Source organism: Haemorhous mexicanus, chromosome 17 (genome assembly GCF_027477595.1).
Source record: "Haemorhous mexicanus isolate bHaeMex1 chromosome 17, bHaeMex1.pri, whole genome shotgun sequence".
NCBI classification, from domain to species: Eukaryota; Metazoa; Chordata; class Aves; order Passeriformes; family Fringillidae; genus Haemorhous; species Haemorhous mexicanus.
The window spans coordinates 3026942-3040545 of record NC_082357.1 but is presented as its reverse complement, the minus strand read 5'-3'; the positions used below and the strand labels follow the sequence as shown (position 1 = coordinate 3040545).

The following is a 13604-nucleotide window of genomic DNA, read 5'->3' as shown; positions in this document are numbered from 1 at the left end:
ATTTCAGTGGTTTTTTATTTCACTAGACAAATCCAGATGTCATGTCTTGCATGCCCAACACTCCCTTTCCACAAAGGCAGGATAATTGTCATCTTCCCTCAATGGGGAATCTCTTTAGAAAATGCTTGTCATTTAATAGAAGGTTCTGTAGAGTTAAAAACAAGCCGTATAAATCATTGGAATATCTAACATGTTTTCCCCCAGTCAGCTTTGAAAATGAAATCTTCCCTCTTTGATTAGTGGAGTGTGTGAGTTTGTAGATGCTTGTAAGCTCCTGTTGGAGCAAACAGGGCAGACTTCCACTGAAGTCTGAGTCACTCAGGGAGCTGCAGTGCCCTTATTTCACAAACAGTTTTGTTCTGAAAAAAATTGATTTCCACTCTGAATACACACAGTTTGTTCTTCCTCAGACTTTTCTCCATCCCACATACTGTAGGAGTTTCATTCTAATGCACTGGTAATGCAGATTTGTTTATTTTTCAGGCACAGAATTCCTTTTGATTTCTCTACGTGAAGGTTAGGGACATTTTTTGTTACTTAGAAAAAAATAATATTGTATCTTTTGATGGGTGGGGAATAACACTGAGAACATTTTCCCTCTGTTGATGCTGGAGAACACTGCTAGAATGAAGAAGCAAGGTGGTAAAATAACACTCCAACTGTTTCCTCAGGGTTTTATGGAGGATGAAGGTCGGCAAAGGACGACAAAGTACATTTCCTACATTTTTGCAGAGGAGAGTGATTTGAATCGTCAGTTTGAGAGGGAGAAGGCCAGGAGTGAGCAGCTGGCTACAGTTACTTTGGCTCTGGTGCCAGAAGATTCCCCACCTGTGGAAGATGCATCTCCTGGTGAAGAGGAGGCTGTGGCCTCAGAGTCTGACAATGAAGAAGAAGGGAAGGACAGGAAGAAGAGAGGAAAAGGTCAAAAAGCCAACTCTGGTTCTCCAGTGAAATCACGTGTCCAAGATGATGGCCAGCAGACACCACCAGCCAAAGGTAACTTGTGATTTGGAAATCTGGAGAGCAACCTGCATTTTTCTTGTGGATCATTTTATTAAAGAGCAAATAACATGTTATTAGCTTCCATTATGGCTTTTGGCCACATATTTGTTTTTAAGCCTGTTAGGTTATTTCCCTGCTTTGCCCCCAGGTTGTTCTGGTTTGGAACACCAAGTGTGGTAACCTCTGGAGATTGTCAGGGCTGAAGTGTGGCCTGGTGTCTGTGTCCCAGTAGTGTTTGTGCTGCCTCTCCTGACCCCATGCCATGTCTCCCCTTTTCCCTGAGCTCACACACTGTGCTCCTTGGATATTCAAGGTTGGGATGACTTGACCCACAGCCTTATCTACCTGAGCATTTTGTAACAAAAATGTCTTGTCCCTGAAGTTAGTTACACTCAGCTTCTTCTTTAGTTATTTGGAACATGTTAGTGTGAAAGCTACCAGCCTTTGGGGGACATATTTTTTAAAAATGCAGTGGGTTTTTTTTTTACTTAATTTTTTAAACCTTTTTAGATATCCCTACAACTTCTCTGGTAAACTCCAATGGAAGAGAGGAGATCTCTGTTTTTCTATGTAGATTATCTTTGGAGTAGTATTAAATTCTTATTCTGCTTTGAGTCAGAAAAGTCATGTTTCTGACAGAACTTGAGAATCTTTGAGACACAAACTCTCCTTTCTTCAGACAGCAGTTTCTAGAGAAGCTCTTCATGACTTTCCAAGCTGTGAAAAGGTTTCTGGGTAGAGAGAATTATTTGATGACAGAGAGTTCACTTTTTTTTAGCTTAACTTTTGGAGGCTGAATGCAGTCTTTCATGGTCAAACCACTGCTTCCAGCAGGGCAGAATGTATGAAAAGTGTAGCAGAATGCTTTTAAGTGCTGCTACCTGGGTAGATGGGAGAATGCCTCTTAGAGAGAAAGCTGAACAGGGAGAGCAGAGCAATTACAAGGCTTTTTGTTCTCAAACCAGGCTCAAAGCCAACAACTGTGAAGTCTCAGGGAAAGAAGCAGCCTTCTCCTCAAATTCTTGAAGATCCTGAGGAGCTCCCAGACAACATTTCAGGGGATAGCTCTACTTTGGGAACTCTAAATCAGGAGTCCAGTGTTTCTACCTGTGCTCATCCCACGGATGAAGATGGAGATGTGGCTGAGGTGGAGGAAGTCAGACTTGAAGATCCTAAGGTAAGATCACGTGTCTTAATATCTTCTTGTTGACACAGCTGTCTAAGCTTTGTGCTCTTATAGCAAGACTTTCAACTAAAGTTTTTGTATTTATCAAATTGTTTTGGGGTTTTTTTTAATTAATTTCAAAGTACATTCATATTTTGGCTGTACTGCATTGTAGATACAAGTGAAAATTTTTCCAGGAGATAAGAGGGTAGATGTCCAAAAAGCAGTTCTGGGTTAGTTCCCTGGTGCCCTCCAAATTGTGTGCTGACTGAATGCATGTCATAGCTTAAAGTAGCACACAAGGGCTACATTATCATCCCCTGTCTGCCTTCCTGGGAAGGGGAGATAAGAGACAATTTTCATCTGAGGAGTTTATTATAAATAAATCCATCCAAACGGGTGTCGCTATAGGACACGAAATAACACGACACGCACACGCAGCTCTTCCAAGAGCTTCCAAAAAGAGCACTTTTAATTTCTGACTCCAACATTTACAGGTTTCCAAAAGTGACAGTGGATTGGAGGTGACAGTGCCACCTCTCCATGACACTGGACAAACTAACAGTCTATCAAATTTCTCCTCTTCCATAAAAGAATGCAAAACAGTAAGTTACTTACATGAAGCTTGTGAGAAAGTTCATTACAAGAATGTAAAAATCAGAAGGCTTAAAAAATCTTAAAGAATCAGGGTGACAAATGGGGAATTGCTCAGCTGCAGACAGGCTGGCTGATGTCCCCTTGTGCTGTGCTGTCCCCAGAAGCCCTGTGGCCCCAGGAAGGAGAAGCGCTGCAAGGTGGCGGCGCTGGAGAGGCCCCACGAGACCTACAGGCTGCTGAAGCGCCGCAACCTCATCGTGGAGGCCGTGAGGAACCTGCGCCTCATCGAGAGCATCTTCACGTGAGCCAGGGCTGAGCCTCCCCTCTGGGGTGCTGGGAGCACTGGGGGCTTATTCCTTCTGCTTTGGCTTGTCCCTGCTGGCACCATTGCTGTAAGGATGGGGAGGGTGGTTGAATCTTAATCAGCTCTTTGGAAGCAGCAATAGTCCATGCAGATAATTACACAAGAGTGCTTTCGTTCATTATATGTGTCATAAATACAGATCCAAGAACTTACTTATCCCTTCACTTATTTATCCCTTCACAGTGTGCCAAACTTGGGATCACTGTGACCCAAGTCACTCTAAGGTACAGCACTTCCCTGCTGCAGGATTCTTGCATCTGCATCAGTTTTATCTCTGCGTGGTCTCAAAACTTGTTCATGTGTTATCGTGTATGGACTGGAGAGAGTCAGGTTTTCGTGTCACTCATCACTGGCATCCTAGCAGGGCCCTCAAAGTTTGCTTTTCAGTGCAGTTTTATGTGGTGTTATATCTCTTCTCCTAACACCTTATCTGAGCTGGAGAGACTTCCCTAAATGTTATAATGTCTTTCAGCCCTTTAAGATTTCACCTCCAAAAAGAAATGTTAATTCTGGTGCTCTGCTGGATCCTGAATTGGCAGTGCTGTGTTGTCACAAATAGGATTGCAACATCCATCTTCTGTGTCAGCACAGAAGATCCTGGCATGTCAGTATACCCAGGGCTGCTTGCTGTAGGAATTCAATAAGAAATCATGGCCTTACTCTCCTCTGGTCTGAGAATTTTGAAACCTTCTGTCACCTTGTTTAATTGCAGAGTGTTACAAAATTAGAGCCTCATCTGGCACCAGCCTCAGTAGTGATTGATTGAGTCACATCCAAGCACAGGCTTGGAAGCTATTTCAGGTCTCTGCTGTCCCTTCAGTGCTGCCAAAAGGTTCCTCACAGGTTCCTCAGAATCAGTGGAAGATCTCTGCCAAGGAAATTTACTGGTGTTAGCCTTCCATTTGTTAATTACCAGGATGTGGTAATCTTTCAGGACAGTTGAAGTCCACGTGTACATTCAGTTATTGCTTCATTTCCTTGTTATCTGCCAGGTCTTTTTCAGAACTGATTCCCCGGGAGCCCAGAATTAGGGCCTGGGACATTTGTGGGAAAGTGCATGGGAACAGGCAGGGGGAAAGTAAGGTGTGAGCACACCCCTGCCTACTGTGGCAGGGGAAGAAGGGAGCTGGCTTCACATGGTGGGATATGTGTGTCTGTATCCATGTTGTGAATGCAGGAGTCATTTCTGCTCTCTGAAACCACTGAGCAAACCCTTTCTGCCTCAAGCTGAACTGAGCTCATGACTGCAAGAACTGACTGCATTTGTTAAATCACCACTAAAAAAGCTGTAGGTTCTCTTGATCTTAGGGAGGCTGCAGTCATAAGTGCACTGTAGCCATGCACAGGGGAATCAGGCATTGAGAATTTGCTGTCATCAGAACAGCAGTTCTCCCCTAACAAGAAAAAGCTTGAGTACAAAGAAAAGAGAGCTGAAATGTAAAGCAAAGTTCCCAGTTTTCTCCAGCAAAAGGGAAGAGGAAGCAGGGAAAGAAATAGCAATTCACCACACATCCTCTAACAAACCACTTAGGCAGTTTGGAGCATTGCTGGCCTTTACATGCAAGGTATCTTTGGCATCTTTCAGACTTCAGAAGATGGTGATGGATCAAGAGAAGCAAGAAGGTGTCTCCACCAAGTGCTGCAAGAAGTCCATCGTGCGGCTGGTGCAGAGGCTGGCACGGGAGGGGCTCCTCAGGCTCTACCGCACCACAGTCATCCAGGATGGCATCAGCAAAAAGGTGACAGCAGAGGCACAGCCTTCATCTCACTTCTCACACGCCCTGGGCCTTTTTGCTGGAATGCATGGCTGACTTCACCTCTTGTAGTAGAGCCCACAGGGGAGCTACCCAGAGGCTTCATGTCAAACTGAGCTACTGTGAGAACCAGATCACTGCCTTCTGTTACTGGGCTGCAGATAGTTGAGACCAAGGAATAGGCCAGAGATCAAAGTCTCTGAATCTCTCTTCCCAGAGGTTCTGCTGCTTATCTGTTCTGTGATTCATGGCTCTTTCTTTGCACTGCCAGGCTGCACCAAAAATCTGTTTAAACCCATTTTGAAAGCCAAGAGTGTGTGAAAAATCCTCAGTGAGCTTCTGAGTTGAAATTTATAGAATGTGATTTTTTATTTTTAAACAAAAATCCACCGTTCGTGAGGTTTATGGAAGTCAGATGTCTGTGGTTGTAGAGCTGAGACTTGTCACTTACTCTGGTGTGAAATGCTCATAAGCAGAGAATTATCTGCTGCATAATTAGTGTAGAGCACATTTGAAATCTTACCAGTCTGAATTGTGTGTGTGCTTTCAGCAGCAATACATGTTAGCTTGGCCTTTCACCTAATGAGCTCTGACTTTTCATTTTTCCCTCTCAGCCTAATATTTACAAGTCAAAGTACTTGTTTCTCAGATATTTCAGCTTTTAAAAACCCAAACCCCAAGGTCTGTAGAAGTGTCATTAGCAGTTTATTGGTACAAAGACCATGTTCTTTGACCTCTTGTTTAATACAAAGTAGCAACAGGAATTTTCATCCAAAAATGAAATTAATTAACTGTTAATCTCAGATGATTATGCATCTGATTAAGAGCCACTATCTCCATAGACACCTTTTGTTTGTGTTGTGCTGCTGTGGACAGGTGGAGTTTGTTGTGCACCCCTCAGTGAGTCCCAGTGATCCCCTGGTGAAAAGCGCCATCGAGCAGGTGCGGTTCCGCATCTCCAACTCCAGCACTGCAAACAGGCAAGTCTGGGATGGCTTGGGGGAGCTGGGCTTATCTAGGGTATGCAAAAATATACAGAGGAAATAAACACAAGGTAAGCAAAAAAAACCCAAACAAACAACCTCTTCTTTAGCAACAGAGAAATGGAAGCACAAAGCTGAGGCGATGTGCTGGTATCTCTTGAAGTCAGGGAAGAACAGGAATTGAGCTCTGCTTATTTTTTACCTAAATGCTGTGTGGTTTTACCACAGGATTAAAGTCCCCCAGACACCAACATCCCAGGACCATGGTGAGGAGGAAAACCAGGGACAAGAGGCAGTTCCTGACTCAGGAAATATGCAAGAAAGCTCATGCAAAGCTGATAATAGTCGGACAGGAAAAACTGATGATAAAATGGGCATAGCACAGCTAAAGAACTATCATCCTGTTACAGGTACAGCCAGCTTTGGGGTTTCTGTCATCCTTCACCTTCTCATTTATTATTATTAATTTCCAGATGTCTCCTAAGATACAAATGGGTTTTTTTCTCCTCCTATCGAAATAAAATTTGATTTATATTAAACCAGTCTAACTTATCCAATGTTTTCTTAGCTGCTTGTGTTTTTTACAATTGTGAACTGGAGCATTTGTATTTACTACTACTTCTTTACTATTTGTAATTTACATTTACTTTCAACTGCCCATCTTTCCTTCCACTTTTCTTCATACTAGTTTTGTGCAGGGAGCTGTTTCTCCTGCTCCAATCCTCTTTTTGTTTCTCTTTGGTCTTTAATCTTCCCTCCCAGTTCCAGGACTTGGACGTTCTCTCGGCTTTCTTCCAAAAATGCCCCGTTTAAGAATGGTCCACATGTTCCTCTGGTACTTAATTTATGGACACCCTTTAAATGAAACACGGTGGAAAGGGGGAAGTGATGGTGAGAAAACAAAAGGGCTGGATGAGAATGCAGCTGTAATTGAAGCACAACCAGATGGCACCTTAGAAATTGTGACAACTGTGGTGAATCCTGAGAGCGCTGCACAGGAGACTGAAGTAGATCTGTCTAATCAAACAGGTAAGAAGTGGCACATCCTCACTTAACTACAGCCCTTACCATGGTTCAACACTGCAAAATAGATAAAAGTCTACTTCAGAAAGGTTTGAATATCAAGGGTTTAGAGAATTTTCAGGCCATTTTGGGTTTTCAGACTGTGACCTGCCAGTTGTGTTGTGCTTGAGCAGTCACAGAGAGACTCTTGGTGTGAGTGTTGGGTTTGTTGTGTCTGAGGCTGTGTTCTTGTTGGCAGTGTACGTGGATGACTCCTCCTGGATGCGTTACATCCCTCCCCTGCCTGTGCACAGGGAGTTTGGCTTTGGATGGGCTCTGGTCAGTGACATCCTCCTCTGCTTGCCTCTCTCAGTCTTTGTTCAGATTGTTCAAGTCAGCTACAAGGTATGGTCCTCTTTTGTTTTCCTCCAGTGTCTGATGAAGGCAGCTGTACCTATAGGCTGGAACAAACATTCCCTTAATCTGTTTTAGCAAAACTAGACCCTGGAGAGGAGAGGAGACACTTCAGTCTTTTACAGAAAAAGTTGTTGCTTTTCACAGGCTCACTGAAAAAAAAATGTATAGCCCTGTAATACTGCAAATTTTTAAGCTACTATTTTGCCAAGAGCTTTTTATAATCTCACTGAATCCTCTGCTTTATTGATTAACAAGAATAATGTTTAAGCATTTTACAAAAGCAGTAAGGTTTACTTAGAAGATATTTTAGTAGGCAATTCTGGTAGCAAAGCTTTATACTTGAGGGCATAGTTAGGTTTTGCATTTTGATTAATTTCCAAAATAATTCTAGGTGGAAGGTCTGGAAGATTTTTTAAATGATCCGCTAAAAAAGCACACTCTGATCAGATTTCTTCCAAGGCCAGTCCGACAGCAGCTCCTCTACAAAAGGTAAGCAGCTGAGTCAAAACAAGTGGCTGTGGAGAAGAACCAACAGTGGCTGTTTGTTTTCTCAGTTATTTCCTGTTTGTGTCAAAAAGAACTGTGGCACTTAAGACAAGGACCATCAATCCTCAAAGGATGGTGTGCCAAACTGTATTTTTCTCTCCCAAATAGAAGGTAATAAGAAACTTATAAACAATATTCATGTATGCTGTCAGGCAGTGCTTGAGAGCTGGGAGGTTCTGTCCTTCATAACTCATGAGCAGGATGTTGCTTCTGTATAAAACAGGCTCCTGACTGCTGCTAGATTCAGAATTTAATAGGGTCTAAATGTTGCTGTCCTTCATAAATCTTTCCAGAGGTGCCACATTTCCCAGCTCCTGCCTCTCACACATTCAGTTTCTCCTCATGCTCTCCATGACACATCTGCCATGGTTTGCCATTTCTCTTCCAGGAGATGTAAAACTTGAGGTTGGACTGAAAGGAGAGTGATGTGAATGTGTGGAATGAAGAGCACCATGTTAGTTTTCCCCAAAAAGTCACTGCTGACAATTTGTGAATGTTGGAGGTTTAGATGACATTTTCCAAACCTGCAAATGTGTCTGTGGTGAGGGAACAGGGCTGGGCAGTATCAGCAGCCAAGGCTCATGGGGAGCCCAGGTTTGCAATTCCAAACCTATTGTTAAATCTTAGCAATTAAAACTGGATTGATGGCATTTTCTGAAATCTGCAGACTCCATCTGATGGGGTGATGCAAAACAAGATGACACATAACCAAGCTGTCTCTTCAGCCTCCTTTCACTAAAACTTCTAACTGAGCCAAATTTCTAAGCTTGATCTTTCTGACCCCCAGAGAAAACTCCTGCCAAAATCCAACTCCCATTTAACTGCTTTTAATTAGATCTTAGTGAAGTTAAATGTGGGCAAAGCTAATTTTTTACGAACTGTCTCAGAAACTAAATCTTGCAGAATGTTCCTGCAACTGCCAGAATTTTGCCATAGATGTAGGTATGCAGGATGGAAAATGCTGCACTTTTTGCACTGCCAAAGCTTTGAGCAACTGAGAGCAGCTTCTTGGAGCAGTAATTTTAAACAATATGAACTCCAAGAATCATTGCCCAGTTCTTCATGCATACATGTATGAAGCCTGCATTTAGCAGCCATGTTTTCTTACTCCTGTCCTCTTTACATAACATGAAATTGTCTGCAGATCTGCTGTTGACCATATTTAATTCATTTTTACATTTGCAATTAATGGCTTATTTTCTTTCTTGCTAGCAAAATTTTGCTTAGTATTTGACTAAAACATTGGGTTTGTGATTTTAGGAAAGGAAATTTGGACCCTTGGGGTATTACATGTTTTCCAGAGGCTGATAATTCAAGCAAAAATACCACTTCAGAAATTCTGTAACTCAATGGTTTGCTGAAAGCTCAGGTTGCTGCATGAAAATGTTGGATTTTCTGGTATCACTTCTCTATTTTCATGAGTGCTGATTGTAACACTCCTACCATTGCTACAGGAGGTACATCTTCTCAGTGGTAGAAAACCTTCAGAGATTATGTTACATGGGACTGCTGCAGTTTGGCCCAACAGAGAAGTTTCAAGACAAAGACCAGGTAATTAAGAAAAAATTAAAAGGCAGTTACTCTTCATTAATTTTTTCAAGATCTGGGGTTCATAATTACCTTAAATGAAGTACTAATGTTTCAGAGGTATGTGCAAAGCTCCAGATCCAAGTGATAGTGTAAGTTGTGCAGGTAATTTTTCACCTCTTTTCTCTGGAAGGGAACTGCTCAAATGTATAATGCTGAACACTGCACACAATAATGAGCCAGGAGGTATCAGACTGGCAAACTTAATGAAAAATGAGTAGGACACATTCTTTTCCATCAAGCTGTTAAGCTTGGATGTCTGACACAGAATAAAGACACTGATCAGAATAAAATAATGAGATTCCTATGCATCTTTTTAGATAGAGAGCACCTGCAAAAGAGAAAGCAGGCCAGACTTTGTGAGATAAGAAAGGTAATGAGGCCCCAAACACATCCATTCAAATCCCAAGTGAGGACTTGCAGGAAATAGCCACTCTCTGGAAACTTGGAATACCCTGTGCACAAGGGAGAAAAGAAACTGTTCTAAATCTAGAAAGGAAATTTCTGAATTGCTGTCAAGGGAATTTGGGAATACAGAGCAATAGTGTGGGAATGGGTGTGGCCTCTGTCAGAGCAGTGGCTAAAACCAGCAAAGACAGAAACTGTCCAGGCCTAACCTAGCTGGTGTGTCCTGCTAATGAGGCAGTTTCAGTGATGTTTGCAGTCTGAGCTGTGCTGTGTCTGGCAGGTGTTTGTGTACATGAAGAGAAATGCTGTGATTGTGGACACCACCATCTGTGACCTGCACTACAACCTGGCACAGAGCAGCCGCCCCTTCGAGCGGCGCTGCTACATCCTCAACACCCTGCAGGACGTGGAGAACTTCTGGTTTGATCTGCAGTGTGTCTGCCTGAACACACCCCTGGGTATGGCACAGTTGGACCTCCTGAGCACCCTCTCTGCCCCTTCTGGGCACACCACAGTTCCTCTTCCCTTCCTAAAACTTGAGCCAGGCTCTGGTTTCTTGTTGGATGCTACGCTGTCCGATGGGCAGGAAGAATGATGCACAGAACTCCATGATATCAGAAGGCTAATTAATTACTTTATTATACTATATTACACTAAAACTATATTTTACACTAACAAGAACTATCAGTAAACTAGAAAACCTGTGACACTCTGCCCAAGAGTCCCCACACACACATGTGGATCCAATTGGTCAATGAATCCCAAACACCATCAGCAGAATCCAATCAAGCAATCACCTTGGGTAAACAATCTCCAGAACACATTCCACATGGGCACAAACACAGGAGCAGCAAATGAGATAAGAATTGTTTTGATCATTCTTTTTTCTGCTTCTCAGGAGAAATCTGAGAAAACTAAATGTCTCTCTATTCAGAGGGCATGTGAATACCACAGTTTTCCACTTCTACTGTTAAGGAATGTTGTCCTGTGCATCATAAAAAAAAAAAAAAAAAAAAAAAAAAAAAGTTGGGCGCTGTGTCCATATAATTCTGTAAAGTTGTGATCCGCTTGTGTTCAAAGCATTGCTGCCCTATTGGAAGTATCAAAGTTGACAGTAGCCCTTTTCTGTGAGAAGCAGGCATGTTGTATTGAGAAGGGGTAAGAATGGCAGTCCTGTGTGGGAGCAGTAGTTTGCCAGAGCAAGGTGGATTGAAGAGAGGTTGAATTCTGAGCTGTCATGCTGAGTGAAGTCCCTTTGTCTGTGCAGGAGTTGTCCGCTGTCCTCGGACAAAGAGGAGCAACCTTGCAGGGGAGGAGAGTGCCCTGGATGTGGAGAAGGAGCAGGAGTCAGCAGTGAACAAACACAACCTGGAAAGAAAGTGTGCCATGCTGGAATACACCACGTAGGTGCTGCAGCAGGGCAGGCCAGAGGAGCTGTTCAGGAGCTGAGGATGTTACTCCTTAGCAAAAGCCCTTGAGACTGGAGCATCTCAGCTGGGTGTTCTGTGGAGCTCAGAGGTGAACTGAGTCCAAGGAGATGTAGTTCTGGTTTTTGTTCCAAATAACTTGGCTGACAAGCGGGTTGTGTGCTGGAGGGATGGGATGAGCAGGTTGGGATTTCTTTCCAGAGCAGTACAGATGTGTGTTGCAAGAGTCCTGAGGAGAGCAGAGTTGGGAGGGAGGGAATGCTTCCCAAGTACTCTGAATGCCAGGAGTGACAAATGTAAAGGTTTTCTGTTCCTGTGCTTTTTATCATGGTATCTAAAGGAGCTTCAGCAGCTCCCCAGTGCCACAGTCTGAATCCTGTCCCTTTGTGCTGCACTTGGCTGTAATTGGTACAGATTAATTTCTAATGTGGTCTGGAGATGATCCCTGGAGCATTTAATCTTCTGCCTAATCACACCCAGAATACCTGGGAGGGTTGTGTGCTCACAGCATCTGACAGCCATGCAGAACCCCAGCTAATTTTTTTTGATTGTGTTGTGCACTGTGGTTTTAGCTCTGTCAATATTCTATTCTGTTTCAATAAACAGTCTGTTTAAAAGTATTTTCAGTTAGTTCCATGTTGCAGGTAAATATATCAAGTTACCTTAAAAAAATAGTGGAGTTGAGGGACCCAATTCCACTGATCCTTGCTTGAACTTGCATATGGTCTCTCTGTGTGGCAGTAAATCTTTTAAATTGGATTTCTGGTGTTTACTTGCAGTTAGGCTGGGGATGACTGTGACATCTTTAAGAAAGAAACAGTTTTGGGATGTAATTAATGGTGTAATATTATCCCCTAAACTGGGAGGGCAAGGGGAGAGTTCTACACGTTGCACACACACCAGTTAAGAGCTCTGAGAAGAAATCTGCATAAAGTGATTCCTGTGGGTTTTGTTCCTCTTGCTGGTAGAGGCAGCAGAGAGGTGGTTGATGATGGATCCATCCCTGGAGATGGGCTGGGAGCTGCAGGTCTGGATTCCAGCTTTTATGGGCATCTGAAACGCAACTGGATCTGGACAAGCTACATCATCAACAAGACCAGGAAGGTGGGTGTTTTAAAACTTATACACTTCTCCAAATTTTAATGTTCTTAACGTTGAGGTAGTGACACCAAATTGTGTTTGCATGCTCTCAGTAAGTTTTTGCAGCACTGGAACAAAATAAGTGCCAGATGGTCACAAATCCTGGTGCTGAAGTGAAAGAAAGAATTGGACATAAATTTTATTTGAAAACTGAATTTTGAATTTGTTAATATATTCAACCAAAGGAGAAATACTTCAATAAGCAAGCAGCTCACACTACTCAGTGCTTCCTCTTGCCTTTCTGGAATGTAGAAGGTGTCAGACAAAAAGCAAAACATCCAAAACAAGAAAATACACAAGGAAAAATATTTTTTAAAAAATAGAGAGCCCAACACATGCAAATCAGAATTCTGGCTAATGTCCTGTCTCTGATGGAAGCTTGTAAGAGCAAGGGATATTTCCTCAGAATGCTCTCCCAGCTGTCTGCAATTTTGGCTCAAGGCCATTCTAAATCTGGAACTGATGTTTCAAAGCAGTAATAGCTTTTTTTTTTAAATGTATTAATTTGTCTGGTTTTTGAGCATATGTAAGTCTTTACTATCCCACAGCCTCCTCTGGCAAAGTGTTTCAACCTCCTGCTATGTGCCAGCACTTCCTTGTGATGCCTTAAGCTCCCCAGTACTTGTAGAACTGAGGGAGGCTGTGAAAAATACATTCTACATTTTTCTTACTGTTTCAGTGGATTTTTATAAACATCTCTCATGTTTCTCATATTCATCCCCTTTTTGTAAGACTGACATCTACCATTCCTAGCATGAAACTGTCCTGTCTTTAATCATTCTTTTTGCCTTTATTTTTACCTGTGATAGTTCCACCTGTCCTTTTTAAGGTGGAAATACAATCTGAGAGTGCTTCAAGGTTGTGGCCAAGCATAGAATTTTGCAGCTGCTTAGTGTTGCTGTTCCCTAAGAATTCCATACATTTCCTTTGCTTTTTCACCATTAGCAGGCATTGAGCAGGGACTTTCACAGAGCTGCCTGTAATTACTCTTCCCCTAAGCAGTGCACAAATCAGGGCCTATCAATGGATGTGAAATTAAGGTGCTAATTTATTTCCCTCAGGCAGGATCATTTCACTCTTAATTCTGTCTGCTGTTCAGTCACCTCATTGTTGAGCAGTGACAAAACCTCCAGCTTTTCCTCTCTGCTTTCCTCTCCACATCTTGTGACCAACTTCTGCCCCCAGTGAACTCCACACAAGAGAAATGGGTTT

General features: G+C 42.7%; 1 protein-coding gene across 2 annotated transcripts in view; it reads left to right on the top strand.

Annotated features, from left to right (window-relative positions):
* Window positions 1–13604, top strand: part of GTF3C1 (general transcription factor IIIC subunit 1) — a 40286-nt gene that overhangs the window by 8241 nt on the left and 18441 nt on the right. Inside the window, exons 9-22 of one of the 2 annotated variants that reach the window (XM_059861730.1) lie at window positions 672–996; window positions 1968–2179; window positions 2665–2772; window positions 2926–3065; window positions 4714–4867; window positions 5759–5862; window positions 6094–6275; window positions 6628–6894; window positions 7127–7272; window positions 7676–7773; window positions 9285–9381; window positions 10106–10283; window positions 11093–11228; window positions 12221–12356. In XM_059861730.1, coding sequence (XP_059717713.1) covers window positions 672–996; window positions 1968–2179; window positions 2665–2772; window positions 2926–3065; window positions 4714–4867; window positions 5759–5862; window positions 6094–6275; window positions 6628–6894; window positions 7127–7272; window positions 7676–7773; window positions 9285–9381; window positions 10106–10283; window positions 11093–11228; window positions 12221–12356 — 2283 coding nt within the window. The remainder of the gene's footprint in view (window positions 1–671; window positions 997–1967; window positions 2180–2664; window positions 2773–2925; window positions 3066–4713; window positions 4868–5758; window positions 5863–6093; window positions 6276–6627; window positions 6895–7126; window positions 7273–7675; window positions 7774–9284; window positions 9382–10105; window positions 10284–11092; window positions 11229–12220; window positions 12357–13604) is intronic. The other variant, XM_059861731.1, reaches the window with a different exon arrangement.